At 37.4% G+C, this 27334-nt stretch overlaps 3 protein-coding genes across 6 annotated transcripts in view; 2 read left to right on the forward strand and 1 right to left on the reverse strand.

Moving 5' to 3' along the window:
* Positions 1-7093, forward strand: part of LOC124297554 (keratin, type I cytoskeletal 13-like) — a 30084-nt gene extending 22991 nt beyond the window's left edge. The window contains exons 4-7 of the mRNA XM_046748718.1: positions 2831-3163; positions 5513-5745; positions 6287-6544; positions 6810-7093. Of these exons, the coding sequence (XP_046604674.1) occupies positions 2831-3163; positions 5513-5745; positions 6287-6544; positions 6810-7002 (1017 nt within the window). The 3' untranslated portion in view covers positions 7003-7093. The remainder of the gene's footprint in view (positions 1-2830; positions 3164-5512; positions 5746-6286; positions 6545-6809) is intronic.
* A 3262-nt stretch (positions 7094-10355) lies between these two features.
* On the forward strand, positions 10356-24738 carry LOC124297900 (CCR4-NOT transcription complex subunit 1). 2 transcript variants are annotated; one of them, XM_046749278.1, is made up of 22 exons: positions 10356-10848; positions 11772-11984; positions 12119-12553; positions 12638-12949; positions 13065-14008; positions 14108-14255; positions 14388-15389; positions 15497-15820; positions 15902-16015; positions 16125-16373; positions 16464-16751; positions 16896-17138; positions 17218-17634; positions 17969-18232; positions 18353-18570; positions 18687-18893; positions 19328-19454; positions 19544-21072; positions 21222-23293; positions 23416-24021; positions 24124-24463; positions 24670-24738. In XM_046749278.1, the coding sequence occupies exons 1-19, from the start codon at positions 10747-10749 to the stop codon at positions 21298-21300; spliced, it is 7215 nt and encodes a 2404-aa protein (XP_046605234.1). In that variant the 5' UTR covers positions 10356-10746; the 3' UTR covers positions 21301-23293; positions 23416-24021; positions 24124-24463; positions 24670-24738. The 2 variants fall into 2 exon arrangements, with proteins under 2 accessions (XP_046605234.1, XP_046605235.1); XM_046749279.1 differs by having other exon boundaries at positions 12653-12949.
* LOC124297903 (pyruvate dehydrogenase phosphatase regulatory subunit, mitochondrial) lies at positions 22301-27202 on the reverse strand. Of its 3 annotated transcripts, XM_046749285.1 has the most exons (14): positions 26748-27196; positions 26448-26660; positions 26137-26300; positions 25867-26030; positions 25281-25464; positions 24989-25194; positions 24564-24879; positions 24284-24441; positions 24057-24205; positions 23768-23975; positions 23577-23666; positions 22977-23156; positions 22693-22893; positions 22301-22592 (listed from the first exon to the last, which is right to left on the reverse strand). In XM_046749285.1, exons 1-14 carry the CDS (start codon positions 26999-27001, stop codon positions 22383-22385), a joined length of 2697 nt encoding a protein of 898 aa, XP_046605241.1. In that variant the 5' UTR covers positions 27002-27196; the 3' UTR covers positions 22301-22382. The 3 variants fall into 3 exon arrangements, with proteins under 3 accessions (XP_046605241.1, XP_046605242.1, XP_046605243.1); XM_046749286.1 differs by lacking the exon at positions 23577-23666 and having other exon boundaries at positions 26748-27197; XM_046749287.1 differs by lacking the exons at positions 22301-22592; positions 22693-22893 and adding an exon at positions 23406-23488 and having other exon boundaries at positions 23015-23156; positions 26748-27202.
* Between the last annotated feature and the right edge of the window lie 132 nt (positions 27203-27334).

A 27334-nucleotide genomic window follows, 5' to 3' on the forward strand; every position in this document is an offset into this window, starting at 1 on the left:
GCTAGGAAATATTGTCTGCGTTAACAGATTTCACTAAACTCGACTTACTGGTTAGTTGAGTTTGGTTAAGGAAAAATTTTTACTCGACAACCATTTTCTGGAAAATCTTCACGAATTAACCGATTCATCGCTCAGAGAAATGATTAATCGAATTTTCCAAAACACGGTGATAAAATATGTATGCAGTAATAATTGAGGCTTATATATTTGCAGCAAAGCAAAGAACTTCTTGAAATTAATTAAAAAAAATCATTTTGTATAATGCGAGCACGTTTTACGCGTTTTTCCATACGTGCTTTCCGTTCGCAAAGTACCCGAATGCGCATGAGCGGAGTAGAGAAAATACCACTTTTACGTCCTAGGGGTTAAAAGTGGTCTTCTCTGTACTCCGCGCATGCGCTGTCGCGAATAAATCTGACATTACGCGACCCTAACCTCAATTTCTTGCTTCGTCAAAAAATGCGTAACGTACTCTTGTTACATAAATAATCGTGTGCAACAATCGTCTTCGGCTCACCTAAGACTCATATTGCAAACTTAGGCTTATCGTTAGGCCAAAAACAGCGAGTTTACTTCCTTGTTACACAATATACTATTTTCGTCACGTGTCATAAATTCAACGGGAAAAATTAAAATGTTCAAAAAAAATGTCTACACCTGCGAGTATATTAATGTAGGAAAATACCGTAATTCTTGCTGCAGACAAAATTGGATCGGGAATTGTTTTGCACGTTCGATCGATTGAATCTCTGTACACGTAGCGTTGATACATCTACCTATACATATATACGAGGAAAAAGGCGGGAGAGAATGCTCCGAGAATTATACATTAGTGCTTATGGGTATGTATCGATATATGTTATATGTATACATACGTGTACGTAGGCGAGTTGCAGTCGTATACCTTACATCTGCGGTACTTTGAACTCGGCCTACAGCTGAGAAGAGTTGTTGGCGACACACCAGTTTTGCGGGAGAGTAGTAAGCTCTCGATCCGGATCTCACGCGATTTAAAAATGGGTCAAGATGCGGTATTTTGCACTCAGGACTGAATAAAATACCTCCGTTGTCCTCCTCCTCCTCCACTTCCATTCCCCGTAGCGATCGACTCGCCATCGACAAATATATCCTTAATTTTTATTAGTAAAGGTATCGCCTCGGCGTAATTGATGCTATACCTGCAGATATCCCGCAGCATCAAATCTGCACGGAAGTTGTTTGTTTATTTCTTTCTTTTTTTTTTTTTCATTTTATTCATCAAAATTGTAGGATAGGAACTGATTTCTTTGAAATTAGCATATTCGTGTCATTTATACTTTCGAATAAGCCTCCAGAAGGCGAAAAGGTCCGGGAGTTTGGATTATTAGTTAGGAAAGATGATCCGATGTTGCGGTTACTCCTTCTTCGATCTACTTCTTATATTATTATACCTACCGTCTGGCAATTTATTAATTTTTGATTAAATATAGATGATAATTAGTTTAAACAGAATTATTTATTAAGGAGGCATTTACAGGAATTTCAGCTAATTATTTTTCTCACGCCTTAGGTATGCATTTTTATTTAGATCTTTTAGAGTAAATTTGCCTTGTTAGATCCTCATTCAAATGTATCAGGGTGATGCACGGAGTGCAATTTTAATAGAGTGTGTAAAAAGGTGAATATTCATTCCGCGCAAGATTTCTTATTGCATACAGATTTTCCTGGCACAATCTTACTTGCAAATATTCCACAAATTGTTGAAGGATTTTTTCAATGGATTCGTTTTGAAAGAAAACAGATCATTTTCTAGATTCATGACAAAAAACGAGCCGTTATTCGATATAAAATTTAGAGTATCTCACTCCTGGGTGAGAATTTGGGAAAAACTTGTAACAATGTGTGAAAAATACTGAAATAAAACGTGTAAAAGTTTCGGATGAATCGGTTAAAAAAATTTAGGAGAAATCAGAAGTGAAGAAATATGCATTTAAAGTTTAAATTCTCAACGAGTCGCAGAACGCAGACTAATGCAAATTAAAAATACAAAGAACCGAAAATCGATTTTTTGACCGTAAATGCCCCCAAATAATCGGGACGATCCGCTGCCTGGTGTATAATAATTATTCCCTAATTTTCTCTTCCTGTTAGTAATCTGCACGTCATTGCGCCGTTTGTGATGATTGACAATTTATTATATTTGTTTGTTTGTATCTTGAAAGAATTATCGCCGGTATCGTGACCCGGATAAATTATCGCGAGACTTTTATAATATATGACCTCTTCACCCGCAAAGCGTGGGAGTTTCCGACGTTCTCTTAAGGAGAATAAAAAAATAAAAATCTAAAATTGCGTGCGAAAATCTGTACAGTATAACGGAGTATTCGTGGCGACGTTTTATACCTCTTTTTTTTTTTTTTTAATTAGTATTTGAAAAGAAAAAAAGAATGAAAAAACAAATATGCAAGTATAATTATATTACGTACAGGCAAGCATAGATTATTTATACATGTATACATGCGATGCTGATTACGTCGTGAAAAAATTCATCTTGCCTATAATATTTGGACAACGACGATGTACGAATTCGCATCGTTGATATTAAATTTCACGTTTAAAACTGATTAGAATTTTTTTTTCAAGTATATAAAAGATGATTTTTCAAACTGTTGTCTAACGAGAAATTGAAAATTAAAAAGTTGAACAATCGGAAGATTCTGCAGCTGAATTTATCAATGACGAAAGTTTTTCATTTCTCAAGTCGGCCAATATTTTTTCTTTTCTTTTTTTTTTTTTTTTCCTCACCTCTATTTTCGCATAAAACGAGGAATCGTTTCTTCTATTTCTTCAGGCTGAAAAGGACAAGTTAGAGGCCCGTCGAATTGCTCTGGAGAAAAGGCTCGAGGGATGCGAATCGGAGCTGCGCGAAAAGGAGGAGGAGCTCTTCCTTCAGCTGGAGCGAAGCCTTCGGCTCGACGACGAGGTCGAACGCATCCGGAACGACCGGGACGCCTGCGTCGCGGCGCGTGACCGACTAGAGGAAGAACGAGCCGCGGCACTGCGCCAACTCAAACTCCAAGACTCGCAGAGCGAGGCGACCAGGCGGACCCTCGAAAGAGCTCGCCAGGATGTCATAAAGCAAGCCACCGTCATCCGGGCGGAGCGAGACGCCCTCGAACTCGAGGCAAGATCACGGAAACCTCTCCCAACCCGGTCGGAATGGACGTGACAATGCATAAAAAAAAAAAAAGAAACACCTTGGACTTTTAGATACCCAGGGTGGTCGTTGGTCAGGGAATTTTGGAAAACCTGAGAATTTTATGGGATCCTTACATTCTGGAATGTTAGGGGTTTTTGCGGAAAGTCAGGGAATCGTTTACTATATTTTATTTTATTTTATTTTATTTTTTTTTCCATACAAATACGTTCCGCACTGAGAAAAATTTTCATTGTTATAGTAACTGGAAAAATTGAGTAAAACAGCTATCGTTAAAAAAAAAAAACTGTTTGAATATTGCTGGAATGACGAAAAACGAGGTATGCCTAAACATTTTGCGCTATTGTCGATGCTCTTTTTGGTTATTGCAACGCAAAATCAGTTTCTGAGGTTTGGTCTACTTTTTTAGTTAAATAAAGCACATAAATTCAAGATGGCGGCCGTAGTTAATGCAGAGTCTGAGTGAAATTTTAGATTTTTATTACCAACGACCCCCTTCTTAACGATTAGCAATAATAATATGGTGGTATAGAAAAATTGCAATTTCGAATCTACATTCCGACTGGATTATTCTGTACGTTCCTCTTTTTCATTCTGTCGAGAAATCCCTCGCAATTTGCTCGTTTACACGAGACTCTGTTGAATTTATCAAAGACGACGAAAGAAGTGGTTGTTTTGTCTTTTATTTTACACGAAGAAATTGTGTCGTTTGATTCGACAACGACAAAAAAAGTGATTAAAACAAAAATTGGGGTTATTGAGGTAAATGATTACAATTTGTTCACCGTATTTGGTAAATTAGACCATTTATTTTTTTCTTTTAATCGTGCAGAAGGGTCAAAATATCGAATTTTCAAGAAGGCAAAATTCTGTTTTATCAAATTTACGAAATTTTGAAAGCCGTAATAGAAAGAATGCTGTAAATGTAAACAGATAGAGTAGGTATATAAAATCGTTTCAACTACTATATATATTCCTATTAAATCTGACAATTCTACATTTTGATTTTTCTATACATCAACTTCCTACGTTTTGACACTTATGCATCGCGATCCTTCTACCTTCTATGTATTATTAATTTCTCTACTAACTATGTTATTTCCTCTTCCAATTTACCACATATTTGCAATTTTCTACGATTCCGGAAATTCTTAGAGTTGATATTGTATGTATATGTGAGATTCGTCGAACAACCAAATTCCTTACGACAATTTTTCCTCGTGATAAAATCTTTCTCTTGATCCCTTAAATCGATTTTTTTTCCTTCGTTATCGCATTTAAGCTACAGAGGCATGCTTTGATCTTTGTAAGAATGTTGAAAATTTCATACCTTTCTTTCAATTAATACATCCACGTTCAAATGTATACCGATGCGGTATTTGCAAAGCGCTTACCAGCAGATGTAAGACGACCATAAATCTTGTCAATCCTGACATTGAACTTGAGAAATCTGTGCCTGATTTCTGCGAAACCTAAACACACGTATTCGACGTCTTGCTTGCTTTTTTTCTACGCTTTCTTTCAAATTCGTGTTACTTTTTTCTCAATTAGTTTATGGTAGCGCGAAAAAATCCAACTTTCGGCGTAAACAGACGCGTTAGTTTAATGACAATAATAATGTACACACTGTATCGAATCGTAGTATAAAACGGCGGTGAATTAGGTCTCATTCGCTTCTCCGTTATCTCGTCGTCGTTCTTGACGAGGCAACTTTCGAAGTTGAAGAAGAAGCAGCGTGAAAAATCGACAGGCGACCGAAAGGTTTTTTCCATCTCTCTCTCTCTCTCTTATTATCACTATTATCACTATTATTTCTTCACTGTTTTTTTTTTCAACCTCTTGTTCTTGTTTCACCGTAGAGAAATCAGCAAAATATATAGTTTATAATAAAAACGTCGTTTTGCGTATGCAAGAGCATAATTGAATTCGGGCTATCGTTATTTTTTTTTTTTTTCTTTCTTTCTTTTTTCTTTCTTTTTTCTCTCCAAGATACCGATCAATCGATTCTTGCAACAATTTTCTTGCCAAGTATAGTCAGGCAAAAAATTTAAAATTTAAAGCTATGACGATCGAAAAAGCAAACTGTGTCATTTAATTACAACCGGCAGATTGGAATGAATTGTTAATCAGATTTTTTTTTCTTTTTTCATTTCCACTTTCCTTTCGCACAGCTAACGCCATGTGGTAAAAAACATTAAACGAAATCCGTGTTTGAATTATCTGGTTAAAAAAAAAAAAAAACGCATTCCTATAATGGTTTTAATAATTTTTATCCGTACTCCCTACTTATAACGTGTGATTTTTTCTTTTGCACAGAATGAAATACTGAAGGAAAGGCTGAGGGCCGAGCAAGGAGAATTGGGCGCTGAACGTCGTCGTCGCGAGGAAGGCGTCGCGGCGCTTAGCCACGAGGCTGCGACTCTGCGGCATGCCGCTCGTCATCTAAGAGCCGCAGCTTTACACGCAACGGCTTGTCGACGTCGGCGTCGTTGTTCTGTATGCGTTTATGCGAAACGCACATTTGGCGACGTCGAAGACTTTCGCGACGAGTAAGTATACCGCGGTATTCGCTTTCTTAGTTCAATTTTCATCCAACAATTCCGAGGATATTGTATTTCGTCACTTCTACAGCGTGGTAAACGGACGGAGTGAGAAAACAAAAAAAAAAAAAAAAAAAAAAAAACAAATAAAAAAAATTATTGCGTTCGGTCGGTAATGTTAATTCTAATGAAAACCTCTACCGTTACTCATTGTTGTAGTTAAGATGTCGACTCAAATTAAATTAGTGATACAAACTTAGGCGATTAGCTGCGACCCGTATCGTAGGTACTTTTATCTTGCGAATAGTATACCTAAAAGTACTTACAGCTCTGTAGATTGCTAATTGCTTGTTAGCAGGGACAGTTAACACAGGCAAGTTATAAGCGTAGCAGAGGTTGATGAACTTTCAGCCTGATTGCAGGCCCTAATTTGATGATAGAAATTCAGTTTAAGTGCCGTAGAGACGTCTGCGGTCAAAGAACCGAGCAGTCATGCTTGGTTATTTCAGTATAGTATATGTGTTTGATTTTTTTTTTTTTTTTGTCACAGTGGGAAACTCTTCAGGTGCCTTCAAGCCCCTCTACAGGATTTACGCACGTGGTTACGGCCCAGTGCAACTGTAACCAACGCCGCGCTTCCTCCGTTGAGAACCAGCTCACCGATGGACCGAGGAATCAGTTTCATTGACGATTCAAGCAGCATTTCCGAGGATGAAGTTTACCCCAATACTCCAGTTGCTGACGTTTCGCTATCCTCGACTAATTCAAACGCGCCGCAAACTGCCAGGGCATTCTCCTCCGACTCTGGGTAATTGTCAGCGTCGTTTTATGCATTGATCACTCTATTGTTCTGGAACTGTAATTGAATAGCGGGCTGAGCTATTAATGGGTGCAATAGAATTATTTAGCGGAGTGCAAAGATCAATTCTCGATTATCGATTAGCATTTTGGAACAACGTAGAGTATTTTAACTGTTCTTATGTATTTGTTTTAGTTAAGGTGCAAGTTAAGAAGAAATGCCTCGATGGGAAATCCTTCAACATCTTAATAACAAATGTCGTTCCATTCTACAGATTTTCGTCGGAAATGGGTGATCGTAGGTCGCGCTCTTACGAAGGTGGCAACAATAGCCGAAAGATCAGTGAATCTTCGAGCAACGAACCCGAAGGTCCAAGGAATGGTGGAGGGTTCAATCGTTCTCGATGGACATCCTCTTTTCGCAAACTACTAGGGCGCAAGTCGAAGGCCAAACCTACTGCCGATTAATCCTCCCAAGTGACCTTTATATAATAAATAAATTCTCCTATGTACACATACGTTGTAGGTATGATATGTTATAAAAGGCCTGTGCAAATTTTATGACGATGCATTTATTATAGTGCCGTTATTTGTTGCAAGAGTTGAAATGTTACGTGGTACAATTACTACATGTAGGTATTTGGCTATATAAACTTTGTTAAGATTTGAGAATGAAATGTTTTGCTCGGGCCCGAATCCAAGTAGGAGTTAGAGTGTTGGATGCTATTAAAAGTGTATTAGGTAAACGTTAAAATATGTAAAATATATGCGGTGAAAAAAGAGAAACGAATTTCGGTTCAGGGTTGTTGTCATTCAATTAAATTTATAAACTGGAAACATTTCAAACCAGAAGCTTCCCTCGTCAGCCGGATCACTTTTCTATCATCACATTAACGATACTCATATGAAACGCCTGTACATCTTCAAAACTACCGAGAAGTTCTGATATTTTGTGATTTACTGCGAATCTGGCCGCATATGGGATCGTGGTGATTTTATAAGAATCAACGGCTATGGCGCAACAGTCTCCGGTTGACGTATAAAATTTCATAAATAAATTACATTTAGATTAAGTAGATGAATAAATTTGAAGCAATAACCAGTAAGGGTTGCAAGAATACCACGATATATTCTGAATTGTGCCCAAATATTGTACTTACATTTTTTGTTCTCATTACTTTTGCAAATCATCTTGCATTTATTTGTCATTAAGGAATAACAATTGATCATTTCATACATCACTCTTCTCCTAATTTTTAGGTATATACATAAACCAATTGCCAATGGAATTATTAGCATATGCCAACACAATTAATTCGTAAGTTGCGCGCAGGGTGTGGTTCCTATTCCAATTATATTGATCAAAAGGAAAAAAAAATTGTTTTTTTATGTTATGATATCAAAATAATTTCCTGTAATGTTATACATTTAAGCACTATGTGAATTGATAACTTTACATGAAGAAAGTATACGACTACGCGTAATATTTATCTTCAACATAGCAGAAGCAATATTATGGTTGCGTGAGGAATTTTTTTTCGAGGTGTTACTTATATTACAGATAATTGACCATTTGTTTATTTTATATTCGACAATACTCAACGCGACCAATTTCAATGTAATTTAGACGTCTCGACTTTATGTATTTCAGCCCTTCCTACACTCGAATGCCTATAATAAGTTTTCATTTAAATTCAATATAATTTCCTACAAACCTGAAATATTTTATTTAGCGGATAATAATTAAATTTATTCTAATATTTCCAAATCGTTATCCATACACTTTTTGCAGAAGAAAAACTGGAAATTGAACGCATTTTGAATATTAACATTCAAAGTTGACAAGGTAGATCGAATCAAGCGAAACAAATAGTTTTATTCCACACTAAGATTTCTATTTACATTTGCCAACGTATTATTCTTCTTTTATTTTATTTCCTGTTATGTTTAAATTAAACATCTTTGGTTAATTAACTACAGAATAAATCATATTCAGCGATAAAATTATACCACAGGTTTTATCACATACCTTCGTTTATAAAGTTGAGATAGACGCCTTGTAGATTACAGATATACAAAATTCGTTTCAAAGCGCGTGACTTATGAAACAAAAATATTAGGTTTAAGAAGAAGAAAAATTCAATAAAAATTAATTGAATTGTTAAAACCATTGGATTAGAGTTATTTATTATAAACGAAGGAACGTAATACTTGACTAACCGAACGATCATATTACCAAAAGGAGAACCGAATTTGAAAATATGTAAACGCAGAGACATATACAAAACCTTCTACAAGGCAATATGTCGAGCTCGATAATTCTGGTGTAATTCTTGCCAGTTGTTTGATGTTTATAATGATAGAATAATTGTCAAGCTGCATTATTACAGCAAAGAAAATTCGTAGATTAATATAATAGAAATGTAATTGGATAAAAACGTGCTACGCAATGCAGATTTTGTTTTTTTTCATTGAGCTACCAAATGCTGACGCGAAATCGGCATTACGTAACGCGTAAAAATACGTATACAGGTATAGTCACAGGATAGATACTGTTAATAAATTGTCATTACCACTAGAACTTATACTCTGCCGTAGTTCTGATTGAATATGATGAATTTTGGAACGAAAATATGCAGACGTCAATATTTTACATCACACGCAGTCAATTTACAGCTGTGCTACAATACCAGCGTTAAAAGATTTTGCAAATGCCAAACTTGAATTGATACGCAACAACAGTAGAGACATTCGATGTGATTTGGCGTGATCATATAATTGGCAGAATATACGATACGTTGATAAATATCTGTTGCCTTTTTTTTCATATTAAATATATTTACATTGTTTTAAAGTGACCTTTCTCTATCAAATGTTTGAAGGCTTCGGGCATTTTATTGAAAAAAATTTTTGTGGCGAGGCAGCATTTATAAATATTAAAATAAGCAGAAAAAATTCCTGCAATTCTATTACTATTATGATTTTTGAACCAATCGTTCATCTCTATATTTATTGCATTAAAAAAAAAAATTTCGTAGTTTTATTATTATTAGCATACGAATTACGAACGACTATCATTTAACCATTATTGTTTTTATTTCCATGAAAACTTTTAGCGTACATAATTTTGATCCTACATGATAATAATTTGTTTTTGTATTTGCATATAAATTCACACGTGAGATTGTAGCGGAGCGGACCTCTTGCCTCCCTCTGCTAGAACGAGGGAGATCCAGAGGATAGACTTGAATCAGTTTATTTTTATTTTTGTTGTTATCACTAGATATACCCATTGTATCGTTACAATGAAATTACGAAGAAATAAACAAACAAAAATAAAATAACGTTATAGTATTGTGAATATGTATGAAACATAAAAAATCATGTGGATCTTACGGATTATACTTAATGTCATTGTTCCAAACTAATAGTATTGTTATGTACGTATAAAAACTTTTTTTTCGTGTTTACGTATATAAATTCAATGCGAATCTGAAGATAAAAACCTGTTGCATTCCACACGATTATTGTGAAAATAAATAAAAATCGAAATCAATTTGGAAAAAATGAAGTATTTCGTGAATTTTACTACCAATAACTTTATTTTAATCTTCATCTCATTCGAACGCTGGTGCATTTTTCTTCCGGTTCCAAATTCATATCAATGACAAACGAATGTCGCGACGGCAATGAAAATTTTGCGCTAGGTAATCAAGAGCTACCTGGCGGCCAAGATTGTACTAAAAAAGGAAGCGTCCGTTTGGCAAATGTGCTAAAGTCACGGCGGATATCAGCGCCACCGAGGCACCAACAGTAAATGAGAAATCGCTGACGAACTAGCCAGCCAGCTATCTCTCTGCCTGGGAGCGAGAAGAAGAGACAGATTGTGTGAAAAAAGAAAAAGAAAAGGAGAAACGCTAAATAAGAAAGGAAGGATATTAAAAAAAAAGCGAAACGAGGGAGAAGTAGAGTGGATTGTGTGGTGTGATTTCGTGGTGGTATCACCGTTTTTCGCGTTTTCTTTTTGTGTTCCTTTCGCCATGACGTTGATCTGAAATTGTGTTTAAAAATAATAATCCCGATGTTGGTCGTAGGACTGTACAAATGTAGTTTTCATGCTTTTAACAAGGAGAAAATCCGGGGAAGCAATTCGTGGATACCGAAGAAAGCTTCAAACGTGTTTGAAGCTTTCGAGGTCGTATTCATGGAACTATGAACCTGGACTCGTTGTCTTTTACTTTGTCACAAATCAGTTATTTGGTTGCAAATTTGAACAAGAAAAATTTTCGAGAAAGCGCTCAGGAAATATCAGTTGTGAGTAAAACTATCTCTTATTATACCGTTTATATTCAGTTTTTACCCCTCCTCTCTTCACCGTTCCTTTTCCAACGCCCGTATGCTCGTCGTCGAGTCGTGACGTTGTACCTCATCCGAATCAACGCAATATGCTTGCTAAGCATTTTTCACTCCTCCGCGTCTCTTTGACCCCTTTTCAACGAATTCTCGAACCCAACACCTCGCGAAACTCTGCATAATGCGTAGAGTCTCCTGTTACCATATATCGCATTTCGCAGGATAAATTCGACATATCTGCGTGAAATGATGAAAATATTGCTAACTGTAAATTTGGCGGTAACAACTTCAGAGCTTGCTATTCATCTGGTAAACGTCACGTACCTGAGGTAGCAACAAACAAGCTCATGGCTCACTTTATTGCCTTGGGAATAGTTGTCGGTGTTTGTACTTGTATATGCTAAGTAAAGCCGTGCGAGGTCAGATACCGGCGAAAAAAAATGAGAGATAAACTATAAATGGAGAATTTGAAGTACCTTAACACAGTTAGGTTAAGTTTCAATTTTTATCCCTCCTAGCAACACTGAAAAAAAGGAAATGATTCACCATCCCCGATAATTGGTTGAAAAAAAAAAACACATCTTCCTAAAAAAGAACATTTGAAATTTAATGCCCACAGATACCAGCGACGTTGTGATACTTATTTTAATATTTTGATAAAAATTATGTATCGAATATATGATACAAATTATCTATTAAACTTTTTATCTTTACTATGTCTTTAAGTTTATTTACTTTTTTTAAGAAAGCAGAGGACTCACATCCTCTTTTCATTATTTACAATTTATACGAGTAGCGAATCTTATTTTCATATTGCACTATTCAAAACCCAATCGAGTTCTACATCATCGATGTCTGAGAATTATTCTCTATGTTTTGAACAGTTGGTGCAGTGGAAGGGTCTGGAGGCGGACAGACACTTGCTGCGCTGTTTGTTCTCACATGTCAACTTTTCAACGGGAGAGCAGCCAGAGCCCAACGCAAAAGATTATTATCAAGCTCAGTTGCTCACCCAAGAGTGCATTAATCTTCTCAGCAAGCCGTCCTTCATATCAAACCTCTGTTACGCCATTGATCGCCCCTTACATCAGCAAAAAGTAAGTTTAAATGTAAAGAAATATAACACAGGATAATTTTTAACTTGTTACATCTGGAAATTTGCTGTAATTAAAGTAATTCTCTATAATCAAAGATGAGCTACAAACATTCAGTTATTCATTTTTTATTTCAGAGCTTAAATCCGTCATCAAAATTTTTTCTCAACCTTCGCAAGGTTCTGAAATTGACATCTGTACAAGAAGTTGCCTTCGCGATAGCATTGTTGCATTCTGAAAATCCAGATATCCAGACATTAGCATTGGAACACATTAAAAAACAGCTACCTGAATTGATAAAGAATTACATAAACTCGGAAATAAGCAATAAACACCACGAAGGAGGTCTACACGATTCGTCACCTGAGGTTCTACATCTCATACTGTCGCAGGCATTTCACGAACCCAACCAGTTTGGCCTGCCTATCGAAGCAAAGGAAAAATTTCTCAAGAATTTAAGGCGTGATTTTCCCCGTGAGCTGGTACCGGTGGTGCTAGCACCACTCTTGTATCCAGGCGACGGGGAAATTCCGCAAGCAGCAATTGAATTAAACATGGCTTCCAATCCAATGGTAAATTTTCCATTTACATACATTCAGCTATACGTTATTTGTGCAAAGAAACTTTACTAAGAAACAGTAAAAATTTACTTATAGGGATTTCCCTTTCAGGATGGAAATGCTTTGGTCGAGATGATTATGGAACTCGGATATGGGTTCACCAGTAGCGTTGACGAATGCCGCTCCGCCCTTGCTGGACTGGGGGCCCGAGAAATTACACCAACCGCAGCTGCTCGGGTGTTATCCCTCATGGCTCGTACATGTTCCGGTCTTGATGATGCTGGTGGTTTACAGTCATTCTGGGGAGGTTCCGGTGGCAATCAAGATTCCAGTAAAGAGAAATCTTCTGACGGCAGTACACCTACTACATGGAACGTCGAAGTGTTCATTCAGACTCTGAAAGATCTTGTAAGTAATTATTCCTATAATATTCTGTACAGATGAAGTTTACTTTAATTAAAATTATTATATTTTTTCATTGTCATAGTATAATAATAATAGTATCCATTTCCTTATGTTGCAGCAATCTACTTTATCATGGAATGAGATCATAGTTAAACTTGACCACACTGATTTTATAATCAAGGACAGACAAGGCTTGAACCTGCTAATAACAGGCCTGCGTCTAGGTCTTCAGCATCTAGGATATCCTCTGGATATGTTCCCTGTTGAGTTATTTTACCGACATTGGGATAATGTAGAAGGTCAATTCTCATTGGTACAGCAAGTTCTGAAAAATCCGGACATATTTTGTTTTGCTGATTACCCGTACCATTCGGTAACAGTTGATGTTCTCAAAGCTGCACCAGAAGGCGACAGCAAGGAAGCCGGAACCTGGCGATCACTGAATGTAGTCGAACTTCTGCTTCACATGGCTGAACGAGGTTTATACGGCGCAGTTCAGGAAATATTCAAATGGCCTATTCAACATTGTCCGGACGTTCTCGTCCTGGCCCTACTTCAGATCAATCCCCCACTCACGATACTCCGGCAGGAATTGCTCAGCACTTTGATGCCGATTTTCCTTGGCAATCATCCGAATTCCGCTGTTATTTTACACCATGCTTGGCACGCCAACAATGTTACAATCAAGCCGATAATAATGCATGCCATGGCCGAGTGGTATTTGCGTGGGGAATATGATCAAACAAGGCTATCGCGAATCCTAGATGTGGCTCAGGATTTGAAGGCTCTTTCGATGCTTCTGAACGCCCAATCTTTTCCTTTTGTTATCGATCTGGCCTGTCTAGCCTCACGAAGAGAATATTTGAAACTGGAAAAGTGGCTTACAGATAAGATTAGAGATCACGGAGAATTGTTTGTTGCTGCTTGCGTAAAATTCCTACAACGAAGATGTCCGCACGTTATGGGGCCCACTATGAAAGAAGACCCTTCAACTCCGAAGGCTACTCAACTTCCTCAGGAAACACTCAATACGATTCTTGCTTGCCTGCAAGTCTGCGCTGGGTATGCCATTTTGATTATTCATACTTTTTACCAATTTCAAAACTTTATGAAACAAAATTCAGAGTATCGCTGTAATATTCCTATCACTTTCGATTGCAGAAATGTGTCTCAAGAGTGTTCCGATGCGATTATGACAATGGTTCAGAACTGCAATCTAATGCTTAGTAAAGCAAGCCTAAGCAGACCACCTCCTGTCATTAGACACAGAGCGCTTGAACCGTTCAATCCTGCTACTTTAGGAGGACAGGTAAGCCCCAGAGTTTGTGCTATTTTGGACTAATTAAAGTTTTGTGTCACAGTAAATTATATTTGAACGTATAATAATTCTCTTATAAGTAAGCCAAAGACTTTATAAAATCATGATCAAACGTTATTACAGCTCTTTTCGTCATCGCAAGTTGATCCATTGGGAAATCTCAGCTCAAGTTTAGCTTCTATGGGCTTGAGCTCTAGTTTGGGACCTCCTAGCAGTTCTGCTTTTAATCTTCCTGGGGCCCTTGGTCCTTTGGTTTCTGCACCTGGTTCACCCTCACGCTTAATGGGTCCATCACCGAGCCCATTCCCTTTGATGCCGCTTTCCGCCCAGCTTCACGCAGGGCCCGTTGGAACGCAAGGACCATCAGTTGTACCAGGTGGTACAACGATAGCAGGATTAAGCCGTCTTGGTCCACCAAGTGGTATTGAAAAGGCTAGATTGCCAGAGACTTCGAATTTGTTTCCTGATATGTCGCAGAATGTATCTAAAGAAATTGAAGACGAAGCGAACAGCTATTTTCAACGCATATACAATCACCCTCCACATCCCACATTGTCGATTGACGAAGTACTTGAAATGTTGAAAAAATTTCAAGATTCCGGTAGCAAAAGAGAGCGTGATGTGTTCAACTGCATGTTGCGCAATTTGTTTGAAGAGTACCGTTTCTTTCCGCAATATCCTGATAAGGAATTGCATATAACAGCTCAATTGTTTGGAGGTATTATTGAGAGAGGGCTTGTTAACACTTATGTCGCCTTGGGATTGGCGTTACGCTGTGTTCTTGACGCTTTGAGAAAACCGGAGGCTAGTAAAATGTATTATTTTGGAATCGCTGCATTGGACCGCTTCAAAAGTCGGTTAAAGGAATATCAGAAGTATTGCGAACATGTCAGGGCTATCCAACACTTCAGTGAATTCCCACCACATCTTATCGAGTATGTCGAATATGGCCTCCAGGGACAAGAACCTCCCACCAGACCTCAGGGTCAAGTACTTCCAAAGTCAATAGCTGCCATGCTAGCACCAGCTACTATTCCTTACAAAACTATCACTACAACGACTGTTACAACAACTACTACCCAAGCCAAACCATCTACAACTCCCACTACGTCACTCTCTGCCAGGGTAAGACTTGAGACATTAAATCATTATGTGAGAACTTGAACAATGAGCAAATTTAACCATCTACTGGTTGTATACATTCATTATGGTATTTTGTTTGCTTGTTTTAGCCATCAATTGCAAATGCGACCAACATAGACACATTACTTGTTGCCACGGATAAGGAGGAGAAGATTACAGCACCACCGGAAAGTTTGCAAGATAAAACTGCATTTATATTCAATAATTTGAGTCAGCTTAATCTGCAACAGAAATGTGATGAAATTCGAGAGATAGTTACCGAAGAGTACTGGCCATGGATGGCTCAGTATTTAGTTATGAAACGTGCTAGCATTGAATTGAATTTCCATGCCCTTTATTCCAACTTTCTTGACTGTCTTAAAGTACCCGATGTGAATAAAATGGTCACCAGAGAAACTTTCCGAAACATCAAGGTGGGTTCTACATTTCTTTATTGAATTCATAAACAAATTGATGGATAAATGTACCTACATTTAATTTTTGTATACTTTCAGGTACTGCTACGAAGCGACAAAGGAATAGCAAACTTTTCTGACCGCTCTCTATTGAAGAACTTGGGTCATTGGCTGGGAATGCTGACATTAGGAAGAAACAATCCAATTTTCCATGTAACCACAACCTTACCTATTTTCTTAAATATTTGTGTAGCATATCTGTAAATTCCAGTTTATCTTGGAGGAATGTTACTTAGAAAAATTATTTCTATTTTATTTACAGATTGATATAGATTTGAAAAGCTTACTTGTCGAGGCGTATCACAAAGGTCAACAAGAACTCTTGTATGTTGTGCCATTCGTAGCTAAAGTATTGGAAAGCTGTGCAAAAAGCCGTGTCTTTCGTCCTCCCAATCCCTGGACTATGGCAATAATGAATGTTTTGGCTGAGTTACATCAGGAACCTGATCTAAAACTGAATCTGAAATTTGAAATTGAGGTGCTCTGCAAGAATCTGAGTATCGACGTATCCGTGAGTTTTCCTTCGTTTATTACTGTTATAGAAATTGAGAAATAGATAGAATCAACCTCATTTCAATGTACAAAATTTACTCTATTTTAGGAATTGAAGCCAGCCATCTATTTGAAAGATCCCGAAAAACTGAGAAACTTGGAATACCAATTATCACACCCGAATAAGAAACCAGAAGTCGCTGCAAATCCGCTCCCACCACAGCCTCCTGCTGAGGAACTTGTCAGACCAACAACAACTGGAACTGTAGTCCCACAACAGGCACCTCCTGTAAATACAACACCTTCATTGCCGACTAGTCCACCCGAACCACGATTCAATTACATGGATATATCAGTGACTGGTATTGCTTCACAGCACATCACTATCAACAACCAGGTGAATTACGCTTTCAAATATACCGTGATGTCAATAAAATCAGAAGTCTAAATGAACTAAAAAGTCATGATAGCACGGTGACTCAGACCAGATGCAATTAGCAAAAATATTTTTTCTCATAAAATGTTTGTGTCTTATTATTAGCTGCCACTTTTCCAAGCACACCCACAACTCAAACAATTTGTGCGTTCCGCTGTTGAACGAGCTATTCAAGAGTGGATTCACCCTGTCGTAGATAGATCAATAAAAATAGCATTGACAACAAGTGAACAAATTGTCAGAAAAGATTTTGCACTCGACCCCGAAGAGATCAGGATGCGTACTGCTGCCCGTCATATGGTGCGCAATCTCACTGCCGGAATGGCCATGATAACGTGCCGAGAACAGGTATGAATTACTAAGTCATACGGAAATTAGATATCTCATTGATTAGGGTGATGTACTAATTATCAACTCGTCAATCCAGGTACTCACTTCAATCAGCACAAACCTGAAGCAATCATTTGTAGCTGCACTGATGGGAACTACTCCACAACAAAAGGAGCTAGCTGAACAAGCGGCGAGTATAGTGGCTGCTGATAACATGGAACTTGCGTGCGCATTTGTACAGAAAACAGCGATTGAAAAAGCTATTCCTGAGATGGATAAGAGACTATTAAATGAGATAGAACTACGTAAGATTGCTAGACAAGAAGGAAGGAGGTACTGTGATCCCTTAGCTAAATATCAGGCAGAGAGAATGCCTGAACAAATAAGACTTAAAGTCGGAGGAGTTACTCCACAACAAATGGCTGTTTATGAGGAATTCGCAAGGAACATTCCAGGGTTTCTACCTCTTTCCGAACGTGACACTCAAGCTCTCTTTATGCCTAAGCCGGTCACTGTGAGTATATTATTATTCCGTTTTATAAATCCTTCAGCATCAAATATTATGTATGTAGATAAAATTGTATGCCGATGCGTAGTGAGGAAAATATGAAAAAGAGTAAAAACCTCCATCTCCTATTTTACAAAGTCACTCCGAGTGAATCCCTTCCAGCATGGTACCTCAACTTGGTAAATTAAAGGTGAAAGACCCATTACTCGATTATTAAATTACCTACGTATTTATAGTAAATACAAAAAATCGTTCAGGAAAAAAAAATAAAGAGGCCGAAAATGGTAAATTTAAATAACCATTAGGATTAAGGGACAAAATTTCTATTGTAATGTTGAAGGAACCTGCTGCTACAGCATTCGCGGCAAATCCGGCAGTTGCAGTTGCTACACCTCAGCAAGTCGCAGCATATGCAGCTGCTGTTAACAATGACGAAGTTGGTGCCATGTTAGAAAAACTTGCCACAGAAGTAGATCTACTTTTGGCAGCTATGGGTCCAGGTGTTCCGCCACCACAACACGCTGCGCTACATGCACTTCTCGATTCTATCATCCTTACCAGAAGATCTAGGGACACTGGTGCTGCTATGGCGCTATTGAAAAAGGTAATTAACTCATAACTGCCAAAAAAATGTTATCTATGTTATTTCTGCAGTACAAGTTTCCCGCAAACTTAATATAATACTTTCTTATTCAGTAAAATAAATTTTTTTGAATGTTTCTAGGCTGTAGAAGGATTGCTAGATGGTCCCACCATTTCAACTGGTGTTAATGACGGAGAAATAATGCTGCGATACAGGGAATTACATCTTCGTATCCTTAAGTGCCTTCAAGATCCACGAGCTTATGGCATGCAGTGGACAAACAAACATGTAACTCGATGTTTAACGGAATGCAGAGAAGAGTTCCGTTACAATTTTGAAGCTGTCGATTACTTGATAAGGTGAGTTCTGTTTTTTTCAAACAGTCAGAACATAATCATTGCTGAGGCAAGTTAGTGTTAACGCGGTTTTCACATTAAATAATGATTCTTTGTAATAATCAATATAATTCTTCCAGATCTCACTTGTTGAACCTACCGCAATTTGATTACGCTCTGGCTCAGGCAATGGATGCTGGTGCTGCCATGGCGACTGCTTTTGCTATGCAACTAGTGCAGCTCTATCTAATTGATGAGAGACAAACTACTCATGTTACGGAATCTGACTTATTCAATACAATTGAAATTCTAGCTAGAATGGCACATCATCGAGCACCACCTGAAGGGTTAGTGTACATTTAGTAAAACTATAATATTATAATTACAAGACTATTTGACACAAATTTTTTTTTATCTGAAGAAACGATATTAAATACGTGAACTGAGCTAGTTGTTGCTTGAGAGTTTAACTACTGCTTACCAGGATAACAAACTTCATTACCATTATCATTAATCATGGTAGAAATATAGATTTTGCAAATGGTTAAAAATAAATCACGAACAAGCGTAATTTAATAAGGACAGGTTTTTCATCTCATGTAAATGGTTATTGCTATTTTTATATTCCTTTCTGTCATAGACAGCAGTTGATTTTAAAGTATTTATACAGCTGACAATGAGTTGTAGAGATAGAAACCTTGAAATAGTAATAGCTTGATCGTAGACAGGCTCCTTGATTCCTTATTTACTTAAACCCCACATTGGACATCTTTCTGTGCAGGATTTCAATATTCAGGCTTACGAGTTTGATAGAATCATTACGGGCTAATCATGACCCAGCTGTACTGGCAGACAGAGCCCCAGCTGGACCAACTGCTCACATTCACTCAGGGATTCTCCAGGTGAGAGTAAGTAAACTTCGCAAACTCATCCACACTTGAATAATAAATTATGCGACTACTGCAGCAAACTTAAGCCGAAAATTTATCCCTTTCAGACTCGGGATTTCGACGATCCTCCTGGACTGATGGAAAAGACCGAATACTTGTTACGAGAATGGGTATCCATGCACCACAATCCAACGCACGCCCGTGATCCAACAAAAGCATTCGGAATGTTTGTCCACCAGATGAATATTCACGGAATATTAAAAACTGACGATCTCATAACACGATTCTTCAAGCTCAGTACACAAATGTGCGTTGATCTCTGCTACAGAGCACTGGGTGAACCAAATGCTGCTCCTTCTGTGGTGCGTGCGAAGTGCTTCCATACATTGGATGCCTTTGTTCGTCTTGTTGCGCTTTTGGTAAAGCATTCAGGGGACACTGCAAATACGCACACTAAAATCAACCTCCTGAACAAGGTTCTGGGCATTGTCGCCGGTGTTCTTCTGCAAGATCATGAAATGCGCGGAACGGACTTTCAACAGCTACCTTATCATCGAATATTTGTTATGCTGTTCCTTGAGCTGTGTGCTCCCGAACCTGTGCTTGAGGCCGTTAATTACCAAGTACTGACTGCCTTCTGCCACACCCTGCACATATTACGTCCAGCAAAGGCCTCGGGCTTTTGTTACGCTTGGTTGGAGCTGGTTTCGCACCGAGTATTTATTGGTCGTATGCTCGCTATTACTCCACAACAAAAATGCTGGGGCATGTACGCTCAGTTGCTCATTGATCTCTTCAAGTATCTTGCACCATATCTGCGCAATGCTGAGCTAGCAAAGCCAGTAACTCTCTTATACAAGGGGACGCTGCGAGTACTGTTGGTTTTATTACATGACTTCCCAGAATTTTTATGCGACTATCATTACGGATTCTGCGATGTGATACCCCCAAATTGTATTCAAATGAGAAACCTCATTCTCAGTGCTTTCCCGAGAAATATGCGCCTCCCCGATCCTTTTACCCCGAATTTGAAAGTCGACATGTTGCAAGAAATCGCCCATGCACCAAGAGTTCTATCGAACTTTGCCTCTATGATACAACCGCTTAGTTTCAAGAAAGAATTGGATTCATACTTGAAAGCCAGAGCCCCTGTTACTTTCCTTTCAGAACTTCGCAGTAACTTGCAGGTTTCACAGGAGGCTGGAATGCGCTACAATATTCAATTGATGAACGCCCTTGTTCTGTATGTCGGGACACAGGCTATATCATTCATTCGTAGCAAAGGACATACTCCCAACATGTCGACAATTGCTCATGCCGCACACATGGATATATTCCAAAATCTAGCTGTTGATCTCGATACAGAAGGGCGTTACTTATTCCTAAATGCAATTGCAAATCAGTTGCGATATCCCAACAGTCATACGCATTACTTCAGTTGTACCTTGTTGTACCTATTCGCTGAAGCTAACACTGAAGCTATTCAAGAACAAATAACACGAGTCCTTCTTGAAAGGCTGATTGTCAACAGACCACATCCCTGGGGACTTCTCATTACCTTTATCGAACTCATTAAAAATCCTACCTACAACTTCTGGAAGCATGAGTTTGTCCACTGTGCACCAGAAATCGAAAAGTACGTATCTAGTGCCAGTATTATAATTTAATGTTTACGAAAATTAAATTGACCTTCCTTTCGAAATTAATTTTTTTTTTTTTTTTTTTGTCACATATTCGACGGAAAATTATTGGTTGCCCAATTAATCTGGGATTTTTTATTTACAGATTATTCGAATCAGTGGCTCGATCGTGTATGGTACAGAAACAGGTCCAGCCACCTCCAGAACCGGAGATCCCAGAGTGATAAAACGTTTTATACTTGAAAATATCGATTTGTGTACAGTAAATTGGTAAATAAGAATCGCGTGTAAAAAGTTGTTGATCTACGAATAGATGTACTGTAATAATAACTTGGGCTTAACGTATTAATGATTTTCTTGGTGAAGAATGAAAAATAATCTTATAGTGACTGTAATAATAACAATAATAATAATAACAATAATAATAATTAAAAAATAGTGTAAGTGAAGTAACAAGTAATTAAAATGTCAATATTTTAATAAATTCTATCTTGCATCGGTGAAGATGCAACGAACAATTCAGCTATAGAAAAAACTTTCTTTTGAATAATTGATGAAAAGAAGACTTGGTTGATATCAGTTGCATTATAAATATTAAATAGTACAATGCAGCGCATAATCATGCAATTGAAAATAGCTGAAATGTGTAATAATGGTGTTCAGTAGTATATAATATAAGGAGTTTTTTTCATTAGCACATAATGGACCGACCAATGAACTGAAAAAGTTTCAAACTAAATGGTGCAAAGTTATATGTTTATGTAAGTGAAAAATAAATTTGTACCATACCTATATCAGAAGTACATTGGTGGCCAATGAGGGTTTCAGTTGACTAATGTTCGCTAAATATAGATATGTACATGTATATCAATCACTCTGACGAGTGGTGTATGCAATTATGGTACCACGCAATTTTAATATAATTTTGTCTTTGAAACAAGTTCAAACTCATGAAATAAACATTCTTTTCGTTTTGTATACTAAAACCTATCCAATTGCCAGAATTTTTTGTGCATGCATTTCTATATTCGGATGAAGGTTCTGAAGATTTATGTAACTGTTTATGAGAATATAATAGAATTAAATTACTTTCTGAATAACGCCAAAGCACACTTTTATCAAATACTCTCCCAGACGCCGTTGTAGTAGCATACTATACGGTTTTAAAATGACAATAAGTGTTATATAATATAAAGACCAATAACGTAAAACCCCTGGATAAAATAATTTATAAATATTAAATAATTTATTCACATGAAATATATACATTATTTGTACAACTTGTAACAAATATTAATTGAATACGTTATGTGCTTTGTAAATCACGGGTAGCGTGATATGAGTCTCTCTCTGTGTCTGGGAACTTGGTTGGTAGATTGGGACTGTGGAGGTGACATTTTGCATGAAATTTGATACCTGAGATATCAATTTCATAGTCCCCAGATAAAACATATTCATTTGACACATCTTGAGTTTTTCCGTTCTCGTCTAAATTTTGTACAAAACCAAGACAAACCTGAAACACATTATAGTTTGATTAATCAATGAATCGGGTTTTCAATTATGATTCAAGAAAATTTTATTCATTTTCCATTATCATCAGAAAAGTGACATACTTGTTTCTTGAACGTAAAACCATAACCAGTTGTTGTAGTCATGCCACAATATTTTCCATCTCGGTAAATAGGCTCCCCACCCCAACACCAGGGATCAATATCAGGGTCATGATCAGTAACTAATAATTGAACATACTTGCGACGGACGCCGTCTGCTCTTTGTTTCAATAAAGCATCTCGACCAATGAAGTCTACGCTTTTCTATAAAATTGGTTTCAAACATTTTTGTAATCAAATTATTATCATGTTGGATATGCAATAACGTTTGTTTCGATTAGGCTTACATCGAATTTCACACGCCAGGCTCTACCACATTCCAATGGTGTAGTAAACGTGTCCAAATCTTGACCCCAAAAAGCATAAAACTTTTCAACACGAAGAGCCCTCGTAGCATAATAACCAGCGTGCATTATCCCGTATTTCTCTCCTGCTTCTATCAGCCTGGTATAGACATGTAAAGCAAACTGCGACACACGGAAAAGTTATTACTTACATAAATGGTTCAATTATATGAACATGTTGATGATTTTCGAGCTATCATTCACAGAAAATAATTATAGTGATGATGAACAAGAATAGCTACAGGTTTGGCTGAAAAATGGTGAGTAAGCATGTGTAACCGAGTGCTACATGTTTACCATTGGTGCTATTTATTAACAAAGCCGAACTTCAACCAAATTCTACAGTGTATTGATAGGAAAATAATTAATTACCATTCACTAGTTTCAGGACCTATTGGATAACGTGGGGACATCAGAAAGGAGAATTTCCATTTCGCTTTTGATGGACAAACAAACTAGGATAGTATTGAATCAATGTCCTGCTATTAGCTGTACAAATTTTAAATAAGAGTAGCGGAACGCTACTGCTGATTTTACACGTACCTCATTTGGTATATACAGGACATACCCGAGCTCTCCCGTGTGTGTGAGGTTCATCGCTCTTATACCATTGGCTAAGCCGACGTCGAGTTCCTAAACAGCAACAATAGTTATGCAATAGTTTCTAATTCACTGTCTATTATCACTTCTAGAAATTCCAAAAGTAATAAACTTTGTAACCTCAGGTATAATACCTTGAAAGTGAAAAAGGGAAAGTTCTTTGCATTTAGATCTGTATCTGTAAGTTCAGACAGCAATTCTCGAGTGGCAGGACCCATAATACAAATAGCTGTGTAAGCTGAGGTGACATCTGATACCGCTACTGATCCGTCAGAAGGTAAATGACGTCGAATCCAGTTTTTGCAACGAGTTTGTTGTATTGTTGGGGCAATCATCATATAGCTGGATATAATTACCAAGATACATTTTTTGTAGACATAATATGCTGGTGAGACTGTCAACATTTTATAAATAGATACTCACTGATTCACAGCAATTCTTGCTAAGCTACAATCATTTTCATAACCACCCAAATGATTTTGCATTCCAGTATGAATGATGCTGCCAACTGGTACGTCAACGTCATTCGAACACAAATACTGAAGCAAGTCCACAACTTCTGTACCGTTCGACTATGAGAATCAATAATAATTGAGAATTTAGACTAAATGGAAGTGTGTAAAACTTGAGAAAAAAATATATATTTATACCCATAAATCGATTTTCGTAAAAGACGAGTAGTCACTCAGCCCAACTGTTTCACGACAAGCTGCATACTCGTTTGCAACATAATCAAACCAGGGCGGCTTACCAAATGTGTTCGTGTATGCAATTTTGTATTTCCGCGATCCATCAATCGGGTCTATGTCTAAATGGAATTCAAATACCAGGTTTGTATATCTTTCTTAAATTTTAAACATTAACCAAGCCCATACATGCATACTTTTATTCTCAAAGCCGTATTTGCAATGCTAAGACCTGAATTGTTACCATTTTCATCTGCTGGTTGAAACCAAGATGGTCTTTCGTATCCCATTACTTGCCCGAATACAGCACCAGCTTCTCTTAATTTTGGATATATTGGCGACATTCGCAGATTTCTGCCAGTTTGAAACTCGTGTTGGGGATATTGCAATGCGTAATGCATACCAGGAACTTCTTTTACTCGATCTCGCAAAAATTTTCGATTGTTATGGAGCCCAAGAAAACGAGAAACGTCCAGTTCATACATATCGAGCGACGTAGAACCATTTACTATCAGCTCAGCTGTTGCCTGACCGATTCCTCCAGCAGCTGATATGCCAACCTGATGATAAAGTAATTTTTAATTGTGACATAAAATAGTTATCAAATATAAGTGGAAAATATCGGTACAGTATAAATGTTAGTTACATATGTTAAAGCTCTAAACTTACAGTCTTCATTCCAGCAGCAATGTAATAATTTTGTATTTCAGGAGCCTCTCCTACAATCCACTTGCAATCTGGTGAGAATGCCTCTGGGCCATTACATAATCTTTCAAGCACAACATTTCCTAAACTAGGCATTCGATGGAGCATTTGTTCCAGTAATACATGGAAATGATCCCAATCTTCAGGTAAATATCGCTCGTTAGTATTACCTACGTTTAAGATGTGCAAAAATAATTATTTAGCTGCAAGAAACTAAATCTCTTAATTTACTTCGAAACTTGGAAACATGATCTACCAGGGATTACTCCATTTTCAAAGGCTGGCTTGGCGACAGGTTCAAATCCACCAGCCAGTAGTCGACCGTTATTTTCACGGAAGTATATGTATCCATCCAAGTCACGAATAACCGGTGTCATTGGATCTAAACCTACCATTGGTTTTGTATGCAGATAATAGTGTTCCACTGGATGCAAAGGAACCTACAAATCACGAGTTTTCATTACAATGAAATGATACTATTGTTAATCATCCTAAGGTGAATAATTACCAGCTGACCCTCTAGATGTACTTTATCACATCATGAATCTGCAGAATTAAAATGGTATATTCTACTAATTCTAAATAATTAAAAATTAACTGCAGTTTTTTTAAAACGAGCAATTTTTCACTTTAGGATTTCCTATTGAAAGTTAGGTGAAGCATGGTGTGAGCCAAACTTATGGAGCAAGAGATATCCTTCTATTGGCAGAATACATTCTACTGCATTAAATGGAATTGAAATTTACAGTGCATGAGTGACAGATGAGAGAGTCAGAGAAATTAAAAGAAGGGAACCTTTAGCTACCAGTTTATCTTACATCGTGCAGTGAGGTAACACTAACTTTGACAAAAGGCTCACTTAGTTTCCCAACACTTCGTGCCCAGAAACCAGCACAGTTAACAAAGAACTGGCATTCAACAGTGCCGCATGTTGTTTCAACAGCCTCAATAGAGTTTTCTTTGTTGACTATGTGCGTCACTTTGCAGTTTTCGTACACCCTAACACCTAACAAATAGTTCAATTATTTTCCTGAAATTCCCTTAATGTTTTAGAAAGTATTTATTCTCATAAGAGCATTAAGACATTGAAGAGTGGAGAACAACAGAAATACCCTTCTCTTGAGCCTCTGTTATCAATGAAATACAAGTTTGATATGGATCACCGACACCGTCTCCAGGAATCCATAAAGCACCAGCCAAGTCATCTACTCTTAGCATGGGACACAATTGTGTAACATCTTCTGCAGATATCAGTTCACATTCTATATTCCAGGAGCTAAAAATGAATAGGATTAAAATCTGATCGATCCCATTTCAACCATCATATTAAATGTTACTAAATGTTTTATAAAACAGATAAAATCACATTCGGTGTTTTAGTTAAAGACATGTGAATGATGTGGCATCATTACAGCAAACTTACACAGACTGTGCTTTCATCCTGCGAAATACAGTCATACGATCTTTGGTGCGCGCGAGAGAAAGACTTCCACATTGTTTCCACCCAGTAGGTCTCCCAATTTTCTCCAATGCTTTGTACAACGCAATACTGTTTTGAGCTAATTTTAATTGAGCAAGACTCGGTTTAAATGCTCCAATCAAGCCGGAAGAATGCCATGTCGTACCACCCCCCAATCTATATGCAAAACAACATAAATTCAATAATTCGTTTTTGTGTGTCTTAGACATTTCATTTACATATGTGAAAAAGTTAATACTCCACCTGCCACCTTCAACTATAATTGTCTGGGGTCCCCATCCCATCTGAGCAAGATGATAAGCAACAGCCGCCCCCACAACACCTCCTCCGCAAATAACAACACGAGCTTCTTTTGGAGGTGCTGATATAACATTTGGATGTGAATTGTCTTCGAGTCTTGAAGTTGTAGAGCTTATACCTCGACGATATGTATTCCATGGCAAATAGAATTTTCGCAAATGCGATCTTCCAGGGTACAACTTTGGTTGACACCACATCGTTGCGCGTTTTCAACGAATTACGTTTCTCATCCTGATCTGTCTGACGAATGTAAGGTGATTCGTTTCTTCAAATGAAATACTTATGCTTCAAGGTATGGGGACGGTTTGAACAAAATGAAAATTATTGTTTTCGTACGTAGTGTGAATCTTCCTTAAATTTCTACTTCGCATCTACCTAAGTATGTACAATACTACATAACATTTCCAACTGTCAAAAATAACCAAAAATAACGATTCGAATACATATATATCATGGAGACTAAATATACCTATGTATGTATACATAGGTATGTATTTCCACCGGTTAGTTAGGAGTATGGCATTGCTGCA

Source organism: Neodiprion virginianus, chromosome 2 (genome assembly GCF_021901495.1).
Source record: "Neodiprion virginianus isolate iyNeoVirg1 chromosome 2, iyNeoVirg1.1, whole genome shotgun sequence".
NCBI classification, from domain to species: Eukaryota; Metazoa; Arthropoda; class Insecta; order Hymenoptera; family Diprionidae; genus Neodiprion; species Neodiprion virginianus.